This window comes from Sceloporus undulatus, chromosome 6 (assembly GCF_019175285.1).
Source record: "Sceloporus undulatus isolate JIND9_A2432 ecotype Alabama chromosome 6, SceUnd_v1.1, whole genome shotgun sequence".
Lineage (NCBI taxonomy): Eukaryota > Metazoa > Chordata > Lepidosauria > Squamata > Phrynosomatidae > Sceloporus > Sceloporus undulatus.
This window is the reverse complement of record NC_056527.1, coordinates 163,445,554-163,467,882: the sequence shown is the minus strand read 5'-3', so window position 1 is coordinate 163,467,882 and position 22,329 is coordinate 163,445,554. Positions and strand designations below refer to the sequence as shown.

Below are 22,329 nucleotides of genomic sequence, written 5' to 3'. Positions count from 1 at the left end.
AGAAACTTTAGAATGGACCTGCCAGTCATTGTTAAGCTAATTAGTGCCTGAGGCAACTTTGTATTACATTGTATTGTAGGGTACTTAGCTTAATAGGCCTCTACTTGTGCCTTTGTTTTGACTTGCAGGTTCAGTCTGAGGTCATGGAACGCATGTAGTTATTTTCAATGGAAAAAGCGTTTCGGGTTACGAAATTTTCGGCTTACGAAAGAAATAGCGGAACGAATTAATTTCGTAACCCGAGGTAGCAGTGTATCAGAAAGGATTTCGAAGTCAGATCTACACTTTGGAGAATGCAGAAGACAAGTCTAGGGATAAGGCGGGAAAAGTAAGGCTAAACAACAGAAAATGTCAAGAGACATGAAGAATAAAGTGACCTCTTGCTTAGGTATAAGGTTTGAGATGCTTTGGGCTTTATACACTGGAGGAAATGTTCAGAGTTTCTGGTCAGATCTCAAATAAATAAATACATAAATAATGAATCAACACTCCCTGTTTTATCCCCCTCAGGGAGGAAGCTGCATGTGGGATGTAAATCCTTGTTTATTTCATTCACACAAAGGGAAATGGAAAAAGAAATCAAAAAGGTTCTCTTCCTGCTGGGCAAGATTATGTTAGGTTTTGTACATTTACAGTTACTTTTCACATTTAACAATTCTTTTGTGTGTAAATGTGATTCTTTTGCACAGAAAGATATTCTGCACAAAATATGTATTTTTACACAAAACATGGTGCTTGCAAAAATGAGTTTTCCACAGACACAAACCCACAGATGGCAAAAATCTTCAAAAACGTACAAATCCACCCCTACCCCCAATATGTCAAATCATGTTCAGCCATCGTTTCTTGCAGGGAACAGTCCAACTTGCAAACATTCTTTACACAGCTAGGCACTCTACACTTGCTGAAAGCTTTGCCATAGTCATCAAGGGTAGTGCAAGAAAACTGAGCATAACAAATTGGTGGTACCCTTGAAAATAAATGAAGTCCTCTGCTATCAAGGCAGTTCTTTCCTCCATCTATCACATTATTGGTACCTCTCAGAGTGGCACCATTCCTCTGGGCCCCCCAGGAAAAAAATGTTTTTATCCCAGTTCTATTCTCCCAGATTCTTTTGATAGATGTTACAGTGAGTGGAGCTTGAGGACCTATATGCATGAACAAGTATTTCTATTATTGTGTTATGGAGTTTCCCTATGGATGTGTCTCCATTCGAACTACTTGCCTTCTTCAAAATGCCCGCTGAAACTGGAGCATGAAAGAGTTTCAGCTGCCATTAGCACAAAGCAATCAATTCCAGTTTCAGCACTTTAGCCAGACCTCCCTCTAGAGGATGGGTGTTGCTTTATATCCGAAATATACAAATCCTCTAATGGTTTGACAGAAAAAGCACATAAACACTGTGTGCCGAGATTAAACTATGGATAACCAACAGACTCCCACTTGAGGGACTGGCCTTTATTTTTCTATAAGTCACTTCTCACTTACAACTCTATTGATCACAGGTAGGGATGGATGGGATAGTCCCATGATCCTTTGGGAGGAATCCTATCTAACGTACGCACTTTTATTTCCAATGCACAACTATTTCTAAAACTCAACACAACAGGTCACCAGGGCAGCACTCCATCGATTTCATGTCCACTTATTCTTCACATGCAGCACTGAATGCTTCATCTATAATTCAGGAAGCAGCAAACCTGCTTGACCCCATGGGAGATGCTAGCCTATCTCACTTTCAGTGAAACAAAAAGTACTTTGCTTGTTGCAGGGAAGAGAGGTCAACAAGTCTTCAGTTCTAACCTCCATAAGAGCCAAAACCAACAATGTGTACAACACATGGTACCTAGCCCATTGGTACACCGAAGTGCCAACCAGTGCTCTCTTGCCATGTGCAAGGTCAATATTCTAAGGTTCCAGTAAACCAACAGTTATAGATTTGTGAGCCTCATGTATTGGAAGACAGTGTATTCTACTTTGACGTATCAACTCAGATGGGGGACGAGAGAGAAGCCAACCGAGATGTAGACTATTCATGTTGCCTGATATTATAACCCTTCATCCAAATCCTTGCATTTCCACTAAGACAAAAATCAATTCACACAGAGGCTCAATTTGGGGCAGACAAGAAAAATGTGTCAAGATGTTTCCCTCCATGTCTGGCAGTCATTCTTCTGGTCTCAGAGGGGGATAAGATCAGCCAGTCACAGCTCCATCATGCCTATGTCCCAGCAGTTGGTGAGAGGCACTCTTCCCATGTTTCAGCTGCTACTGCTTCACCTTGGAAGCAGCTAGCCAGAGCTCTATGGTGCCTCAGCCCAGAGAGTGGTGAGACTCCACCATCCATATTCTGTCGTTGTTCTGGACTTTGGAGAAGAGAAGATCAGTCAGGCATAACCCCTCTATGGAGTTTATCACACTAGCAAGATTCTGCTGGATAACAAGAGTTAAATGAGATTTAAACCCCAAGCCCCCCCCCCCGAAATGCCCAAAGTTTATAATATGATGTCACGGTTAGCATGAAATAACACGAAGTTAAGCTGAACACAAAGCAGACAAAAACGGTAGCTTTTTACTTTCAGAACAACTGAAAAGTAAAAAAAGTTTGTGTTTTTCTTTGCTTTGCGTTCAGATTAACTTTGTGTTATTTCACTTGGGCAGTCCCCTAGTATGAAAACCTTACCGAATTTGCAAGTTTGGTTTAAATTCAAATGTACTTTAAATCACCTTTAACTCCCGTTGTCCCGCGGGATCTCCTCTAGTGTGATAAAGATATATGTATTGACTCAATTGCTGGTGAGAGTCCCTCCCTCTACAGTCCAGCTTTTATTGCTCTGGACTCTTGAGGGACAGAAGAGCAGCCAACATCTATTGGCCTTAACCCCTTCTCTCATTGCCATTTCCTTTTCTTTTGGTGTCATAGCTTATATTATTCAGATATAAGCCTGAGAACAGGGAACTTTCAAATTAATAACTTGTGAATCACCCTGGGCATGTTTGCTTGTTTGTTTATTTTGGTGGGGGTTTTGTTGTTGTTGTTGTTGTTGTTGAGCGCCTTCAAGTTGTTTCTGATGTATGGCAACCCTAAGGCCAACCTATCATAGTGTTTTTGTGGCAAGTTTCATCAGAGGGAGTTTACCATTGGCGTCCTCTAAGACTGAGAGAGTGTGACTTGCCCAAGATCATCCAGTAGGTTTCTATGGCCAAGCCAGGACTCGAACCATGGTCTCCCAGTGCCCTAGATCAACACTAAACCATATGTTTAGTTTTCATATATGAAGGATGAAAAGAGCAAATAAATAATAAATAAAATGTGCTTTTGCAGATGAGTTTAATCTACAAATATCAATACAATTAGTATGTGCCTATGTGCATAGAATTTAATGTTATTTATGTGGGAGGCTTTCCCCTTCTCCACTGATTTTTGTAAACTACTGTGATGGCCAAAAGTCATTTAGGAGATTTTGACAGTCTGCACTCAGTATTTGCTACACACATGCACTACACATACATCACTTCCTAGCGGCTAAGGTAAGCTTGGAAATGTCCCATTCACAATGCCCATTCACATCAAAAAGCATTTATACATTGCAAAGAAGCAGCCAGAGATGTAGTCACTCATACATTCATTTCTGCATTCAGCTGATGCTAGGTAACGTTTCTTTGTAATGCCCAACAGGGAATTTTTGTAGGAGAGACCTTCAAGCACAATTAATTGGGTTGACTTTTCTGTAGTCCACAACTGTTCTAAGAAATTGAAAGTCCTCCAGCAAAAGGAAGGGTTTATTGGGAATCTGTTTTTCCTGCTGAAATAATGGGGTTGCTGCTGTAATCTTTGAAGTCTGATCTCCAATGTAGATACTGTAGTTCAGTTTCGCTGATGCGGAGGAGTGCCACAACCTCTCTTTCTGACAGATTCTGTCCAATTTTAGTTCTCTTAGAAGAAAATAAAATTGCTGGCAGTTGGATGTGGTAATTGGTGCACAAACAGTTTTATGATATCAGTACAAAGGCTGCAGTGATGAAACCTAATTTCGCCCCGCTATGATCTGCAGCAAACCCAGAGATGTCCCTTCAGTGTACCAGTGATACTAACAAGGAGCACTAAGTCCATAATAATGTTCACCTCCACAGCAAAAGGAAGGACCAACGTGAAAGCCAGTGTGGAGTAGTGGTTCGAGTGGTGAACTAGGACTCTGGTTCAAATTCCCACTTGGCCGTGTAAAATTACCAGGTGATCTTGAAGGCAATGGCAAACCTCTGCTTAATAAATCATGCTGAGAAAACCCTAAGATAGGATCATCATAAGTCAGGGTCAAACCGAAGGTGCATAACAATTGACAGCCAGTATGGAACAATGATTTGGATGTTGGACTAAGATTCCAGGAGATCAAGGTTCAAATTTCTGCTCAGCCATGAAAACTCTCAGCCTCAGCCAATAGTGAACCCCCTCTGAAGAAATCTTGCCAAGAAAATTCTGCAATCGGTTGACCTTCGGATTACTGTAAGTCGGAAATGATGTGAACACACATCAGACACACAGCAAAGGCTTATCTCTGGAGCATTTGCAGAAGATGGACAACCACTTACTTTCACTTCATTAGCCTCAACATTTGCACTACAGCAAAGAAAGAAATGTGTGGTCATCCAAAAGGAGTTGGACTGTATCAGCTTCGGCCAGTGTATCCAACAGTGAAGGATCCTAAGAACCGCAGTGCAAAAACATCTTGAAGGACACAGTCCCCTCTCCATGCACTAGTCAATTCACAACTAAAGATGAATCATTCAGTATTTTTTTGCCTGAATTCACAAAATGTCATATCAGCAAGCAGCGAAGAACTTCTATTTCCCCCCTTTCCTACTCTCCAGAGCAGAGAAATTATACCTATGCAAACAGTTGAGAGACTCTATAGATACACCTCCATACAGCACCTGCAAATTTTCACTGAATTCTCAAAACCATACAATAAAGTCCATAAAACGCCAGGGAAACAAAGGCACAACCTCCACACATTGCTGCTAAATATCACAGAAATGAACTACTGTACTTTTTGGAAATGGCTCCAAGGCCCAGGCATTTGCATGTATTCAAGCAGCTGCAGACCCTTGGACAGGTTACAAATCTTTACTCATTTCATGCTTTCATGTAAAATGCTTTTTTAAAAAATTCTCTCCCCAGTGGAAAAATTACATGTTTTTGCATGTTTTTCGGTCTTTTATTTTTCTTTCTGGCCTTTTTTTGTGTGAAAAAAGGTTTGTTTTTCTTCTTCCAAAAACCTGTTTTTTTGGGGGGTGGGGGGGTTGGAACAAAATATCCTCTTCCCTGGACAAAGATGATGAAAAAAGACTTTTTACTCTTGTACAGGAACAAAACTAAAATTCAGAGACTGAAAGGTTTGGGTAGGGTAACTCAATTGTCCTCAAGGATGGTAAAATGTGTGAATGTTGCTCATATACCCACCATTCAATGACCAGTTCCGATTACCCTTGTCTTATAGTACATATATGTACATTTATATATCTATATGTACATCCTTACCCTGCTATATCAAAAATTAACAGGGAGACCTGTTCATGGCAGATGTGCATACGGAGATAAATATGGGGCTTCCACCAAAACATCGAATCCCACGTCAAACCCTTTTACCTTCCCCAAACAGATAAAAACACTGCAGAGCCGGTATTTTGTGCCTGCTCTTAAATGGTTGCTGCTGCTTTTGGCAAAGTGAACAATATGATAACATCAGTGCAGAGGGTGAGCTTTACTATTAGTTTTTCCTCCTCGATGAGGATGACAGGTTGACACTGGGCTGCCATTTTCTATGGCAGCTACATTTTCATTACAACATGCAGTTCGGTCTTGAAAGGGCTTTTCAAGTGCTTCTTCTTTTGATCTTTCCCATCCCACTTGCAGGTAGCAGATCCCAGGTTAAAACTTACAGTTCAATAAGTCTCAGCGTCTTGAAGAGGAGCCATGATAAAGTAGTCAGGCGGTTCCCAGACAGGTTTCTGGGGAGGCAAAAAGAGAAAAATGCTCTATTAACCTGGGTAGTGATTCCAATAAAATATTGTCAGCATTTCCGAGGAAACATTGATACTCTAATACTAAAATAAGTCTGAATATTTAAACAGACGTTTATTAGAATGGCATAAACACAGCCCTTTTATGCATGCCGTACTTTTATTGTGTGTGCATAAGGTCACAAAAACTAGAAAGTAAAGCCACAGCAGTCATGGAAATGTACATATTAACAGCAGGGTTGTCAACGGGAAAAGTGGAGAGGGCTCCTGTACCTTGAATGGTTGTCTGGAAGAGAGACATTGAGCAGATATTGCTTGTGACTTGGTTGTGAGACAAGCAAAGCCCTTGTCTCACAGCAACCCCTGCTGAAATTCCCTCTTCTGTGCAGTGGTTTAAATGCTAGGAGCCCCAGTAATGCAGTGGTTAAATGCCAGTACTGCAGCCACAATGTTGTGAGTTCAGTCCCTGCAGGGCTCCAGGTTGACTCACCGTTCCATCCTTTTGAAGGTCAGTAAAATGAGTACCCAACTTGTTGTAAAAGACTGTAAACTGCTTAGAACAGTGGTTCCCAACCTCTGGTCCTCCAGATGTTTTTGACCTCATCTCCCAGATTCCCTCATCATTGGCCATGCTGGCGAAGGCTTCTGGATGCTCAAGTCCAAAACAGCTGGAGGATCAAAGGTTGAGAACTTCAGGCTTAGAGAGTGCAAGTTCACTGATAAGCAGTATAGAGATGTAAATGCTATTGCTATGCTATGTTCTACGACTCTAGAGACCAGGGGCTCGATTCCCAGCTTGGCCATGAAACCCACAGGAAGGCAATGGCAAACCTCCTTTGAACAAATCTTGCCCAGAAAACACCCACGATAGGTTCGGTTTAGGGTCTTAATAAGTTGAAAACGACTTGAAGGCACACAGCTATAATGCAATCATTAAAGGCAAAGGAGCTGTTTCTAATTTTCAATCTGGCAACCCTAAGTAATAGTGCGATCCTACACATCAACTCTGAAGTAAGTCCGAATGCATTCAATGTGGCTTTCTCCTAAGTGTAGGACTTCAAACAAACACAACAATATAACCAAATGTCAAAATTCCTATTTATAGTGGCAACATGTCTACAATTCATCACACATCTGGGCTGCTGCACCGTCCTAAATGTATACAGGCCAATGCAAGCTTTGATAACCAATGCTCCAGGATTCTTTAAAAAATACTTTAAAAAGTTGTTGTTGTGTGCTTTCAAGTCATTTTTGGTGACCCTATGGCAAATCTATCATGGACTTTTCCTAGCAGATTTCTTCAGAGCAGGTTCGCCATTGCCATCCTCTCAGGCTGAGAGAGTGTGACTCGCCCAAGGTCACCCAGTGGGTTTCCCTGGCCGAGCCGGGATTCAAATCCCGGTTTCCCAGTGTCCTAGTCCAATGCTCAAATCACTACACCATGGTGGCTCTAAATAATAATAATAAGTGGAGCCATAGAAATCTGATTTGGAAGGTTGCATATATATATATACATATGTATCAGAGGCTGGGAAAACATAGGCAAGGGAAGGCCATCCTTCCAAGTGTATAGTAGGGAATTTTGACACCAAGAGGATTTTCTCCCTCTCTTTTTTTTCCCAAGGATCTAAATTTGCCTTTTGCATCTTTCCGTTTTTCACACCGAAAAAGGCTGCTGCCATGGCAACTGAAGACAACCTCCCAGAAGCCCCCTCTGCTCCTGCCGGGAAAGACAAAGAGTGCGAAATCTGTTCTCTCCAGGAAGCCTTTGCAAACCAGCATCTGACACCCCACCCTTGCACCATTTCTCTAAGCCATTTGGGAGTTGAGAGAGAATAATCATGTATCCTTTTCTCTTTTTCTATATAAAAAAAAGGTGGCAGGAGGAAAAGGCAAAATGAGGAAAGGCACAGCTGGGCATCAATACAGACTTAACCACTGAAAAGAGAAAAGCAAGAGCAGCTTGCATATAAATATGCTTTCTATCTGGTCAGATCATTTATCCAGCTAGGCTCTGGTTTTTTTTGTGGTCTCCGGTAGTCATGGGCTGCGTCTGCACTGTGGAAACAATGCAGTTTGACATTGCTTTAACTGCCATGGCTCAGTGCTATGGGATTTGGGGGTTTGTAGTTTTGTGAGCTATTTAACTTCCTCTGTCGGAGAGCTGTGGATCCGCAACAAACTACAAATCCCAGGATTCAATAGCATTTAGCCATGGCACTTACACCAGGATTAAACTGCATGATTTTTGCAAACCTGTGCTTGCACTTCAAACTCAGTTTGCGTCAACTTGAGTTAAGATGAGAACAAAGCAGAGAAATGGGTAGAGGAAAACAGTGAAACTTGGACATTTTAAAAGCAGCTGGAAAAAATGGGTTGCAGGAGGATTAATCCAGGCTGTCCATGCCAAATTGGGATAAGATATATGCTGTTATTCATTTTTCTGCAAAGAAAAGTGGTTCACAGCACGCACAAAATACCAACAGGAATAACACAGCAGTGACCATTTTGTACACTCTTTTTCCTTCTATTTGCACCACCGGAAGTTTTTGGTGCAATTATTCTGCATAGAATTACATATGGGCAGGATGTTTTTGCCACAAAGGGGGGAAAAGTGTATTTTAAACAGTACATTGTTTCAAGCACAGAAAGGATACACAACATTGTTGTGTAAATCGTAATGACTGCTGTTAAGAAATTGATGACTGCGTTGTACAACACATGTGTAACTTTTGGGTATGTGCATAAGAAGAGGGGGTGTGTGAACATCTGAGCAGAATAATGCCCCCAAAACATTTTGCACCACATGAATATAAAGGGAATACTATGCATACATGTTTGTCTTCTCCCAGAGCAGGGAAAAAATTACTGAAATCATTTGTCTGTTTAGGTGAGGATGAAACAGGTAAAGATTTAAACTCCTACACACACACACACACACACACACACACACAGAAACACACAGACATACACACCTCCGACAAATCATAAGATCTATAGATGCCTTAGGCTTCCTTCTCCTCCAGACACCTGGCATTGTTGTTTGCCAAGCTCAGCTGCACAGTAAAGGGCCCTCTTGCTGTGACCTTGTTTGCTGCAAATGGCACAGTGATTGAGTCATGAGCAACTGGCGCATCAGCTCATTAACTGACCAACCAGCTACTCAGAGGAGAAGCTCACAACCAGGAGAGATGGTGGCTCTAGGAGTTTCTCCTCATCAGCAAGGCACAGAGATCCTCCTGTAATTCGGAACTCATGTTCGACGCATGAGAGCTGCTAGCAGTAGTCATGTCCAGCTGAAGGCAGCAAATATATACTTAAGGGAACCTGGAGGTTTTTGAAGCCTTTGGCTGTATTTGTCTTTCATCTTCAGAATCAGGGAGAACAATGCGCTGGGTGAGAAGGGGAGCAGGCTATGTTATTCACACTCGGCATAGCAACAAGGCATGAAGCAAGACCGAAGCCATATCAAACAGAAACCAAGGCAGCCTGTCACGGGGAAAAGCAGCAACCGAATCCCAACCTGAAAGCTTGCACAGAGTTCAATTTGGGTTGGGTGGTCCCTCAATCCTGCATAAACTGGATGATGTTGTGGGGGCATCTACTTATCCCGCCTCTGCCACCTATATGATGAGCTCCTCCTGACCCATGACTGTGGCCATCAATTGTGGAGACTTCCAAGACTGTATTCATCACCTTTTGGTTAACTGCTGCAACCACAGACACTATGAGGCTCAACAGATTGGCAGAAAGGGGCAGAGAGATGCCACTCCTTTCTGCCTTGGAAGCAGGTCATGGCAACCTGTACATGGCTCAAAAAGAATCCCCTGAAAAGTGGTTTCTTTTTGCACCGGAGAACGGGCACCATAACTGCCGCAGTGTGGCATTATGATACGACTTGTGTGCAGCGCCATTTGTTACTCCATATCATGACTTATTACTCATTTACTTGCTATTTTCAATACTTTACATTGACCACAACAATTTACAGAGTAACATAAAGTGCCATTAACATTACTAGGGAGCTGGGGTTAGCTGTCATACAAAATAAATCCATCTTCCAAAATATAAACCCAATCTCGTGGGGGCCAAAATGGGCTCAGGTATGTTTTATTTAAGGAGAGGGAGTCACAAAATAGAGTTTCAATGCTCAGCATCCTCCCCCAAAGTGGAAAAAAGAATAGGATGAAAGTCAAAGAGAGAAAGACAGGAATAAAAGACGCAACTCTTCAGTTAGATTTCTTTTTTTTAAAGGAATACTCATCTCGCTGGAAGTGTCCTTTCACAAAGGTCATGTTTTGCTACATTAAGCAGAAATGTCAAGAGAAAAATTGGATTCCAAAAGAGAAAAAGGGGAAAGGGGGGAAAGACACATACACAGAGAGACCCTGTGCTTCCCATACAAGTATGGGATAAAAAAATACTGCACACTCATTATTACAATGTAGGCCAAAACACATTAGGACATGGGAAAGAGGTTCTCTTTACTAAATGGAGATCTACAGGAAGAAATGTTTTCTACTTTGAGCATCATTCATTCCCCATATTGACTCCCTCTGGAGGTATCCAAGGGCTAAAATTCCTGCAAACTGGACTCTTCTCATCAAATCAAACTAGGCAAACCTCCCCCACCCCCAAAACAACCCCTACATCAGTACAGTAATGGCTGAAATGTGCAAGAGGATGGGGCTACAGCTTAGAAAGTTAAGATTTAAAGGGGAGACACTCCAGTGCCGAATGAGGGAGCCAGATGCAGGATGGTGATCATATGAGAAGCAGGTAGATCTGGGTAAAAACAGCCTTAGTAGATTGGCCTGCTTCATTCCATCCATTCCACCTGGCCAAATTCACTCATGATGGATGTTTGCACCAATTCCAATAGCCCACAAAAGCTGAAATACCTGCTGGGGAGAAAAAGCTACTACTGGGCACACCATTACCACTTGCTGCACCCTTCAGTCCTGCTGCCCAGTTCCAAATGGAGTGACCTAGATAAGTCTTGCCTCTGTTACTCCGTACCATGACTTAGGACTCATTTGCTTGTTGTTTGGATGTCTTTCCTCGTTACTCCGTACCATGACTTATTACTCATTTACTTGTTATTTTCAATACCTTTTTGATCCTTTGGGGAGGGATCACAAAAAATGGTCTCAATTTCTTTTTGGAGGGGGAAAAACCGTCAAAATGACCCAAAGCAAATTTGCTTCCTAAAAATAAAGAGAGAAAAAAAATCCCTCATAGCAAGTATTTTTCATTATCTGGTGGGAAAACACCGCATCATCACCAGACATTGCTTTACTTTGCCAAACGACTGTCATTATATCCTCATCATTCCCCAAAGCAACATGTTTCCAGGCAATGCAAACTTGGGGGGGGGGGGGGGAGAGTCTTCATTAATAGTTGCTTCTATAGAGATGTCTATGGACTTCAAAGTTTTGGAAGAAGATAAACTAGATGTGGTCTTGTTGGTCATACAGCCCACCTTAGGCTGGGTTGCCTGGCTCACTTGTAGGTCCTGATGAACCAGCTGAAGAACCAATGTCCTTTATATTTTAAGTCTTGCTTCCTTGGAGATAAAATGTTAGAGGCTAACTATCTGTTTTCTATGTAGCATTTGAGGGCCTTTCTGTTTCAAGTGCAAAAATAAATTGGATAGCTGTGAGTACCATACACTTTTTTGCAGGGAGGGCAACTTACTGAGGAGGCAAAATATCTGAGGCTGGCCCTGACTGGAAAGTATTTTGCCCATATCACCCGCCTATTTGTCTCATTCAACATTTAGAAGGAGCTAATGAACATTCAGCTAATGAATAAGCAAAGTAGGTAGTTTATAGCACTTGAGTTTGCCAAGAGTGACGTGCGCTGTATTGGCAACACAAGATTAAATTTCAGAGTTGCGTGTCTATGGTAGCACTTCTACAGAGAATTCCAGTATTATATCATCTCACATATTAACTTCTCCAGTACACAATGCTCATCCATATTTTTTTAATGTTGACTTTGGAATATTTGTTTGAAGTTCTACTCACACCATTGGGAAGCAAAAGAAAAGATAAGTGACAATCATGGGATTACTAAATAAGACAAAGAAATGATGTGCTCAGATGCATTACTAATCAAACAACACAATCCCAAGACATCTCATGCTCTGGATCAGAATATAAATGGATGGAACATCACTGAAATCACATACCAGTAAGGACCCCTGAGACCAATAGTTTCTAAGTAGCTGCGTACTTGGAGTGGCCAACAGATATCCTGGAAATGGTATGGTTCCAATTCCCTTTCACCCCAAACATGACAAAGAAAATATCTCAGCTACAAGAAGGTCCGGCATGTTTAATCTTTGTTGTAAAGCCCTTATTCTGAAATACAAAGGTCAGATTTGTGCAACACTGGTACAATACTGGCACCAATAAAAATATGCCTTTTTATTAAAGCCCTTGGACCAAATCTGCACATGCATAATGAATTAAATTTGTTTTCAGCTGTTTTAGTTTATTTAACCACCTTGTTTTAATTTGTCCAGTTATTTAATATGTTTTTAGTCCATGAAATTATTTCTTACTATTTTAAGTATGCATTTGTGTGCGCGCATCTGTCTAAATCTTAGAACCTGTAGTGGCCAGTGATTTCTATTTTATTATTAACATGGGGATATAACAACTCAGTTTGCAAAGCCTAACTCTCCACAGAGCATTAAGAAGTGCATCCATTATTAGTGTTTTGCACATGTGGTTCTTAGACAGCATCTTAAACAGTGGTAATGGTGGACTTTATTATCCTGCCCAGTTCTCTTATGTTACAAACATAAGAAGGCTTCTCCTGGGTAAGACATCTGCCTTCATTCAGTGGCCAACAAAATGCTTATAGAAACCTCCCAAGCAGGACACAAGTTCCCCAGAGGCATACAGTCTCTGGTAATGGAAATAATATATACCCATCTTGACTGGTAGTTATTGACTTCCCTATATCCCATGAATGTGGAGCCATACAAGTTGACAGCTATCTCTACATCTTGTGATAGAAAATGCCATAGTTTACACACTGTGCAAAGATGCGCTCCCATCTATCAGTCCTGAATATTCTCACAGTCAGCATCTCTACAGCAAGCAGAAACATTATTCTTAGAGGGCAAGTATTACACTAATATTGTCTTGCAGAAGCCAATGAGGGTACTCCTAGGTAAGTGACTACAGGACTGCAGCCCATTGCATTTAGGTTCATGCTCTGCATATATTATGTAGAATTGCAAGCTTCTATACAGTCTAACAGATTGTAGAATGCAACTTCTCTTTCCAAATATTTTCCTTCTCTTACAATCATAGAGTTGGAAAGGATTACAAGGACCATCTAGTGCAAACCCATCATGTAGGAATATACACCCAAAGAAATGAAAGTTGTCCATCCAACTTCTGTTCAAAGACCTCCAAAGGTTCATCATCCTCTATTCCCAGTCAAACAGCTCTTACAGGAAAGAAGTCCTTAATGCTTAGGCAGAATCTCTTTCCTGATAATTTGAATCCATTGGATCATGTTCTAGTCTCTGCAGCAACCGAAAACAAGCTGGCTCCATCTTTTACATGACATCCCTTCAACTATTTAATGACAGCTATCATGTCACCTCTCAATCGTCTCTTCTCCAAGCTTAGTATAACATCCTCCCTCCCTCCTTTTTCTTCTTCTTTTCAAAAAGAACAGCATACAGAGCCTAGGATATCTGATAATTCCCAATGTATTCATACAGCTAAACAAACAGGAGACATGGGCCAAGGTGGCATGGCAGAAGTAGCTCTCGGCTTCAGCTTGTGGAGATGTTTGTTTGCATTTTATTTAAAGCTTCTGAGATTTTTACGGAGGAGTTTTCTCATTGGTGAAACCCAGAACAATTGGAATTTGGGATGAAGGGAAATGACATGTTTGCTTTTGCCTCAATTAAGAGCCAGCAAAAAGGGCTCTGTTATTAAGAGGCATTTTTATTCAGCTAAATTAAGCCAGATGCCTCATTAATGACACTTACAAACAAGAGCCTCTGTAATTAAGTTGCAAACTATATTATTGTGATCCGTCCAAGGCCATGGCAGGAGGATGAGTCTGCTGGAAAAGGGCCCTACTGCAGCCATTCTTCAAAGTGAGGTGGGTTTAAAAAAATGTTGCACCAGCCCACTGCAAAAACACATATCCTTCCTGCAGCTGCCTTTTGCTTCAAATCTGACACATTTGTTTCTTCATGGGAAATGGTCTTAACCCATTTTAATAACATGTTGCCAGTCACAAAATCCTGATCTGCAGGATTAGCTGAACAGAACTGTAAAGGAAAGAGAGCATGCATGGAATAAATCAGATGCAAAACACACACTCGAACCCTTAAACTGCTTTCCCTGGTGATGCCTTTGCTAGCAGCTCAGTTCAGAGTAGATGGGAAACATCATCTTGTTCCATCTACTTCAGCAATACAGAAGGGTACCTCCCTTCCCCAGCCTTGCTTTGACTGGAAAACACAAAAATGTACCTCGCACACACACTGGGATGGGATCCTTCACTGAGGGCCTAGACTGCCACTAAGGGGCGGCCTGCAGCCACCCCTTTCCATGCTGGATCAGGCCACAGCATCCTCACGCCATGGCCCCAATCCGGCCTTTTGAGGGCACAAAAAGGGAAAAGGGTGCCATAGCTCAGTCGCCACGGCCTTCTGCGCTGCATCATATAGACACAGTGCTGGAAGAGTGCCATGATGCCTCGTGCCATGTGGAGCAGTGTGCTGCATCAAGGCACCCTGGGGGTGGAGTCAGGGTGTGCATCATCTGGACATGATGCCCAAACTCTGCCCCCAGGTCCAAAACAAGGCCCTTGCTGAGGACCACTCTCACCAGATATTAACCTATATTGAAATCCCAGATAACTCTGCACAAAGACTCTGCAGGCCATGGCCAAGACAACATTTGCAGGAGTCTCTGCCAGTGACACATATTAGGAGTCCTGTCCACTCTGCGCTTACAGAAAGAGGAAAATGGATGAGTTAGCAGAATGGGATTTGCGATTAAATTGATGTGACATGTGTTTTGTGGCTGCCAGCCATCCCCTTCCAGCTCAGACTGCCTGGGCTCCTCCAGATGTTAGGAGGAACTAAGGCACTGATTATACTCCTTTGTAAATGCAATGTTGGTGGCAGGAGAAGGAAACTTGGAACTGGCTTTTGCAAAATCAGAGTATGGTTAAGGCAGCAAAAATTACTGATGAGGAAGAACGCACAAGCCAGGGCTGTACCACTTTGCTTTTTCTTGATCCTGTTGGGAACAGCAAGATCTCACCCTTTCCGGTCTTCTTTCCCACTACTGAGTTAATTGAGTACAAATTACATTAGCACTTTGAACGCAGTTTGCAACAAATAAGCTGACTACAAAGGGGGAAAGTGGGAGGTGGAGAGAACAACTGGGACATTTTAAAAACAATAGAAAAGGTGAGATGTCCGGAGATTGATCAGGACTTTCCCTTGCAAATCAGGGCAGTTGGAGGGTATATTGATAATGGACAGGAACTCTTGCTCTGGGGAAGGTTAGCAACCTACCTTTTCTTCCCTGGCAACGATTTATGTCAATGTTCAGATGATGTTCTTGAAACAAAAGCTGAGTGGGTAGAGGAGAAGCTCTTAAGATACGTTTGAATAATAGCTTTGACGAAAAACCCATAATTGTCTTGCAAGGGAAATTAGACATTTTGTGGGAAAAAATGCTTAGCTTGTTAAATAAGAGCAAGGAGGAGAAACTACAGCTTATTAGGCCCCGTGCGAATTCTAGATTCATAGCGGTTGCAATTTGTCACTGGCAAAAGAAAGGAATCCCACTCATTCTTGCACTCTCTACAGAACGGTGCTAGGACAAATTTGCACAAAGGATAATGCAGATTGATCTGAATTCTCATTAATCATGTAGTTCATGCTGCAGTTATCTCATGAGAAACACATGCAAATGAACCCTTAGTTATTTCTGTGTTCTAGAATCTCTACCTACTATATTCTACTATCATTATTCCAACATTGCATTCAGGTCCTCCTCCGCCTTGAACCCTTCTGGGGATTTCAGCCATTTTATCCCCACTGTGGGAAAATCTTCAAAACCCACAACGTTTCTGAATGCTGTTCACAATTCAGGACTTATTCTGTGCAAAATTCGCAAGTGGTTGTTTTGCGCAGAAAGCAACATTTTCTCAGCACAGAAAACAACTGTGGTTTTTGCTTTCATGGTTTTCTCGCCAGGGTTCCTGAACACTGGAAAAGAGGAGGAACACATGAGAGACTGATAGATTTCTTTGCTGACCTAAATATATACTGGAACAGCCATCCTGACATTACTTTAGCTGACTTACAGTTCACAAGAGAGAACCTCTATGGAGTGTATGTGTGAGTAAGTCAACATGCCATTTGTTTCTAATGTTTAGGCATAACTGCTACTCAAGACCTTTTAATGAAAAGGCCCCAGGGAAGAATCTTCATTTGATGGTCCTAACTTAGTACCTCCTTTTCTATTATGTCTACGAAGCCCAAACTAATGGGATTCTGAACGAAATGAGCTAGCAACAATGCTATAATGGCAACGTTTGCGTCCCACTCCACATTGGAGGCCTCCTTCATATAAGATGATCATGAAAATTCTCCCTATCTCTCACCACCCCAACCCAGACCACCCCCTTAAAAATATCCTGGAGCTGCCTCTTATTTAGTCAAAGCCAAATCTTCCATGCATAAGAGGAAGGTATTGTCAGGCTCAGCAGAAACTACAGGTCTTGGGGCAGGGATAGGAATAGCTTTAATTCTATGGGTACTCCCAAAACATTATTGTCATCTTGCATTTTGTCCTATAGTTTGTATTGTATTCCTGTTGCCAAGAGAGAGTTAGACATTGTCAGTTTTTGCTATTTATTGCTATTATGATTTGTTGTGATTTTTGTTAAATGTTATTTGCTATGTATTCTGGGGATTCATTTTAAGTTATATTGATCTGATATGTTAATCGTTATGCAGTTTTCATTGCTATTATTGTTGTTATCTGCTATGCATTCCTCTTGTTATTTATTGTTATTATAAATTGTTATGTTATTTTTATTCTATTGTTATTGCTATGTACTTTTCCTACTGTTGTAACCCTCCCGGATTCTTCATGATTGGGTGGGCTATAAATAAATAAATAAATAAATAAATAAATAAATAAATAAATAAAATTCCCATGTGGGTTGAACATGATCAAGAGCCATACTGATGGGTTATTGGATAAATAAATTGGGACAGCAAATGAAATATGTTATTCTAAAAAAGCACAGTTTTGGATTGCTAATCTCAGAATTCCCAAGCCACTACAGCCAGTGGCCATCCTGCCTAGGAGATTCTGGGAGTGATTGTACAAAGAGTAATTTTTCCAAGCTAAGTAAATATACTGCGCCCGCGTCATACGCGGACACACTATACGTGGCTTTCAGCATGCGCTGAAAGCCACATGGGAGCATGCAGGGCACAAGGGGCAGCATGTCCCATTGAAAGTAACGGGGAGCACGCTGTGCCATTGCGCCATGCACGAGCCCCATTACTTTCAATGGGGCTCAATCATACGCATTTTTATGTAGGGGGGTCCGGAACAGATCCCACGTGTAAAAAAAGGGCGCACTGTATGTTACCATTCAACCCCATAGCCTTTTACAGAATATATATATATATATATATATATATATATATATATATATATATATATGGTCAGATCCTTGTTCTCTAGGTCCTGATGTTCAGTCAAGTTCATGTAAGCATTGTTACGGCAGTAATCAAAGGTAGAGAAATCAAAGGATGGTGATATGCCAACCAGTGTACAAACTAGTCCTCTATGCAAAATGACCACCTGAGAATCATAGCTACAAAGTCCTTTAAATTAAATCTCTGAGTGATGCAAGTCGACAGTACTGCCCTTGTCTCCCAGCACCACAACTCCCATTTGAATCTCTCCTCATGCCTCCTCCACCTACGCTATGATAAATTTAGATCTATCAGTTGTGGAAGACCACTATGTGCTGGGCATTTTCCTGCTCCAGTACACAGCAATTGTATGAGAGATTTGTGCCAATTGAGGCCAGGAGGTGCCAGCCTGCACTGCCAGCCAAAAGGGGTGAGGTTTAATGTGCTTGTTTTGCTTTCAATCACTGATTTTCTCAGGATGAAAGCAGACAAAGCGTTGCAAGAAGAACAACAAATGTTCCCTTCTTCTCCCATGATGTACAAAAGCTTTCTGTGGGCTCAGATGAAAGCAGCCACCATGAACAGCCTCGCCTGAGTGTAAAGAGCTCTGAGCTGTCCAGACAGCACTGCAGCAAACATTTGTGGAAATAGTCTAAGAGCAGAAGTGAGCAACTTAAGAAATCCAGATGTTTTTAGACTGTTGACTATGTTGGTTGAGGCACAAGGAGATGTCAGCTAAGTGCAGAGAAAAGACATGGACCCTCCACTCCATTGGACTCCTTGCATGCAAGGATGAACAGTTACTTCTCCTTTTTCTCTCCCTGCTTTGAGAGAAAATGAGTATTTCTCTGCAGTATTCTCCTGGCACCTGAACATCTTGACATGTTCTGAAAGAAATATTCCACTGGGAAATACCTGTGGATCTTTTATGTGAGTGGGTGTGTATGTGTGTACACTTAGAATTTTGTGCATTTCTGTATTTAAGATGTTCAAATACCAGAAGAAAACAATCTAGCTGCTTTATTATGCTTCCTGACAGTGTTTCTACACTGCTGGGAAACTGTCCCCCCAATCTTTAAACAAACGAGTATGTTCTTTCGATAAACTTTTTCGCTGTGTCCCACTTTCAGAGGAACATCTGGTGAAGATATGAGAGAAAATATTCTTGGTGGCTGCTCCCAAGCTGTGAAACTTGGTCCAACAAATTAGACCAGTCCTCCCTTGCTCACATTTCACTGGTTGGCAAAGACCTTTTTATTTGAACAAGCCATTTGGTTACAAAATGGCTGGGCAGAAAGGTCTTCAACACACAGTGTGCATGTGCAGGTGCTGATTATTGTTGGTGCATTTTTAAATTTTACAATGACATTTTAATACTGTAACTTATTTAATTTGAGTTTCAACTTTTTTATTCATGTATCTTGTTTCATTCATACTTCAAGCTACCTTGGGTCCCATTTAGGAGATATCTGGGATAATAAATAAATAAATCCTTACCAGAAGGTACAGTGTAGCTATCATGGTGTAGTGGTTTGGACTAGGGACCAGGGTTCATATCCTCATCTGAGCATCAATGACTCATTGACCTTGCGCGCATCTCAGTCTCTCAGAGGGAGAAAATGGCAAACCTCCTCTGAAAAAGTCTTGCCAAGAAACCCCAGTGATAGGTTCACCTTAAGGCCACCAGAATAACCAGAATACACACAATAGCAAAACACATGGAACAGATAGCTGTGTCTTCAAAATCCTCACAGCCAGTCTGTCCTCTTATCCTTGCAAACTCAACACAGATGACTCAGTCTGCCTAATAATAGACTGGGCTTGGAAATTATGCTTACCTCCCTAGTCCACTTTCCTCTTCCTCAAAGTAGTCTCTTTTCAATTTTTGCAACGGTGATGGTAATGAGTCACTGTCAACTGAATCTGGTGTTTTGCAAAATAACAGAATAAAAGAAACAAAGGAAGGTCCCTGCTTCAGAGAGTCTGAATGGGACAATTTTTTCAGGGGGGGGGGGGGATAAATTAAATTGAACAAGTTCAGTTGCATGCCACTAGGTCAAATTCAAGAATGTGATGTTTGACATCGTATTCCTTTGCCCCACTGGGATGAGATCTGTTTACTTTGCATTATAACATAAACCAACCTAATTTGCTGTTCTTGAACTAACATGTGAACCAGAATGTAATTATCCTTGGGTTTTTGAACTTCTCCAAAATGTTCTGATCAAAAAACAAACATACAAAAAATGATATCTAAAATTCAGTGTGAAGGCTATATTGAGAAAAACTGCATACAGAAAGACGCAGGTTAATGAGAAGTATGTACAAAAAAGATATGTGCTTTACAAGAAATTGTGTGCTCATGTTTTAAAAGAATTTTTGTTCATCTGAGTATCTGTTTGAATGTCCACCATTGTAAAAATGATAATGGAGACTTAAAAGGGAAAAAAGTAATGCTAAAAAGGATACAGTAAAGACAAGATTTGAAGAAGTATACAATGACTGTAGAAAATTGTACTGTAAGAAGTTGTTGTTTGCCTTCAAGACATATCCAATACCCTTAGGTGCACCTACCACAGGGTTTTCTTGGCAAGATTTGATCAGAGCTGGTTTGCCATAGCCCTCCTCTGATGCCGAGAAAGTGTTTCTTAATTATAAAACTTGTGTTCTGAAATTTTGCACCATACCTATGGATGACACTCCATAAGTGGACCATCTCTATGTCAGGGACGCCTCAGTAGTGGCTTAACAGCATCAACAAACAATGGTGAGACCCCATTTTAAGTGTCCTATAATGTCCTGATGTACCCTAAGTAACATCACTCCAGGGAATCACTCCAAAGAAAGAAAAACAACAGAACTGAGAATATATTCCTAGACTCTGAACATCTGAACTGCTCCAAGGGCATTCGCCAACAAGGCAAATATATAAATGTAATAAACAAAGGGACACTGCTAAGTTCTACTAGATCAGGGGCAGGTAACTTCAGAAGGCTAGAGAGGCACATTGACCCCCAGAGACTTTGGAAAGCCACTACAAAAGCATTTACCCCTAGGTGCCCTCAAACAACTTTTACGAAACACAGGAAGCATTCTAGGCATGTTTTTAGATGCACCTGGTCCTCTTATACCTAGGAAAGTCCCCTTTTAACAACAGATAGTGTGCAGAGGTAACGTACTGTTTGCTTCCTGGTTTACCAAAGATCTCTTTGGGACCTGTGGCCCATGATGGTCCAAAAGCATGGCAAAAATGCTCTCTACACCTGTTAGCAGACTTTTGGGGGCATCAGGGGGGCAGGTTTACAAAAACAGCCCTGGGGGACTGCATGTGGACAGCACTTTGCTCACCCTTGTACTAGCAATTAGCAAAGGGTAGCAGGGTGCACTGTGATTTTCAGCAACTACAACTACTGTACATAATATTTGCATTGGTACTTCCACTTAATTACAGTTAGAGGGAAAGTAAAGGAATGGAGTGATTGTTTTCAAGGAAAATGTGAAGAAGTAAGTTGAAAAGGAGAAAAGAAGCAGCCAGGAGAACAGTTTTTGCAGGAGTGAATAATCTGTTGTCACCTCTTCCTCCAATTCAGCCTTGTCTCAGATCTAGATCCCTGAAAGGATTGGGTGGAATCTTATCTGAATCATCATCATCATCAGAGAGATGTCAAGAAGGGCATAAGGACAAAGCCACCCAAATGAAGCCTAGGCAAAACGCTGCCTGGCAGGCATCGCTAAATGATTTCCAATTAATTAACTGATTACACTAGAGAACAGAAGGGGAGATACATGTGAATGATGTTGACCTTTACGAATAATTAATATCATTAGGATCACAAAATGCATCCAAGCAAAGTAATTGGAAACATTTCAATATCATATCTGATCCAATGTCAGAGGAAGGAAGAGGGGGCAAAGGGGAGAATTCTGGCTAATTTTATCTTAGACCCTGTATTGTAAGCCCTTTCAACTCTCCTCTAAACCCTGCTTGCCTTTGCTTTCTTCCCCCATCTATCAGCTTCTCCTTTTGTCCTCTTTTGAGCATTGCCTCTCTAATCTAGATCTCACTGGTTAAATTCTCCCTTTCCTCTTCTTTTTCTTTCTCTCTCTCTTTCTCTTTCTGCATCCTTCCACTCATATCTGGTGAAAGCAGTAATCGCTCCAAGCAACTGTGCCCAAGAACCATGGCATAAGACAGGGCAGTTGCTTATCAAACTCTCCAGACCAACTTACACAACTATCAAAGGTGACCCATGTTGCGATGTTGGTCAGCTATCCAAATCCCCATCACAAAATCTTGGTCTACTATGAAAAACAATGGCATGGATTAAACAAATGAACAACTCCTGATAGTCAAGTATAGGTAAATGTAATTTACCATAGCTCATTTCCAAAGCACCAGCTGTGAGTTAGCCGCTACAGACTTTGTAGGGGAAAACAAGTATGGAGAAGATAGAAAGGAAGGAAGGGCATGAGATAGAAACAGCTACGCACTCTGTCTGTGCTGTTGGCTAGAATAAGGAAAAACAAAAAAACAAATTGCCCTGCTCAGCCTTAGGAAATGAAGCTGAGGCAGGTCAGAGTGGGGTGTAACC

General features: G+C 41.5%; 1 protein-coding gene across 1 annotated transcript in view; it reads right to left on the bottom strand.

Moving 5' to 3' along the window:
- Positions 1-22,329, bottom strand: part of NTRK3 (neurotrophic receptor tyrosine kinase 3) — a 394,026-nt gene that overhangs the window by 253,874 nt on the left and 117,823 nt on the right. Inside the window, 1 exon segment of the mRNA XM_042476552.1 lies at positions 5,941-6,009. Coding sequence (XP_042332486.1) covers positions 5,941-6,009 — 69 coding nt within the window.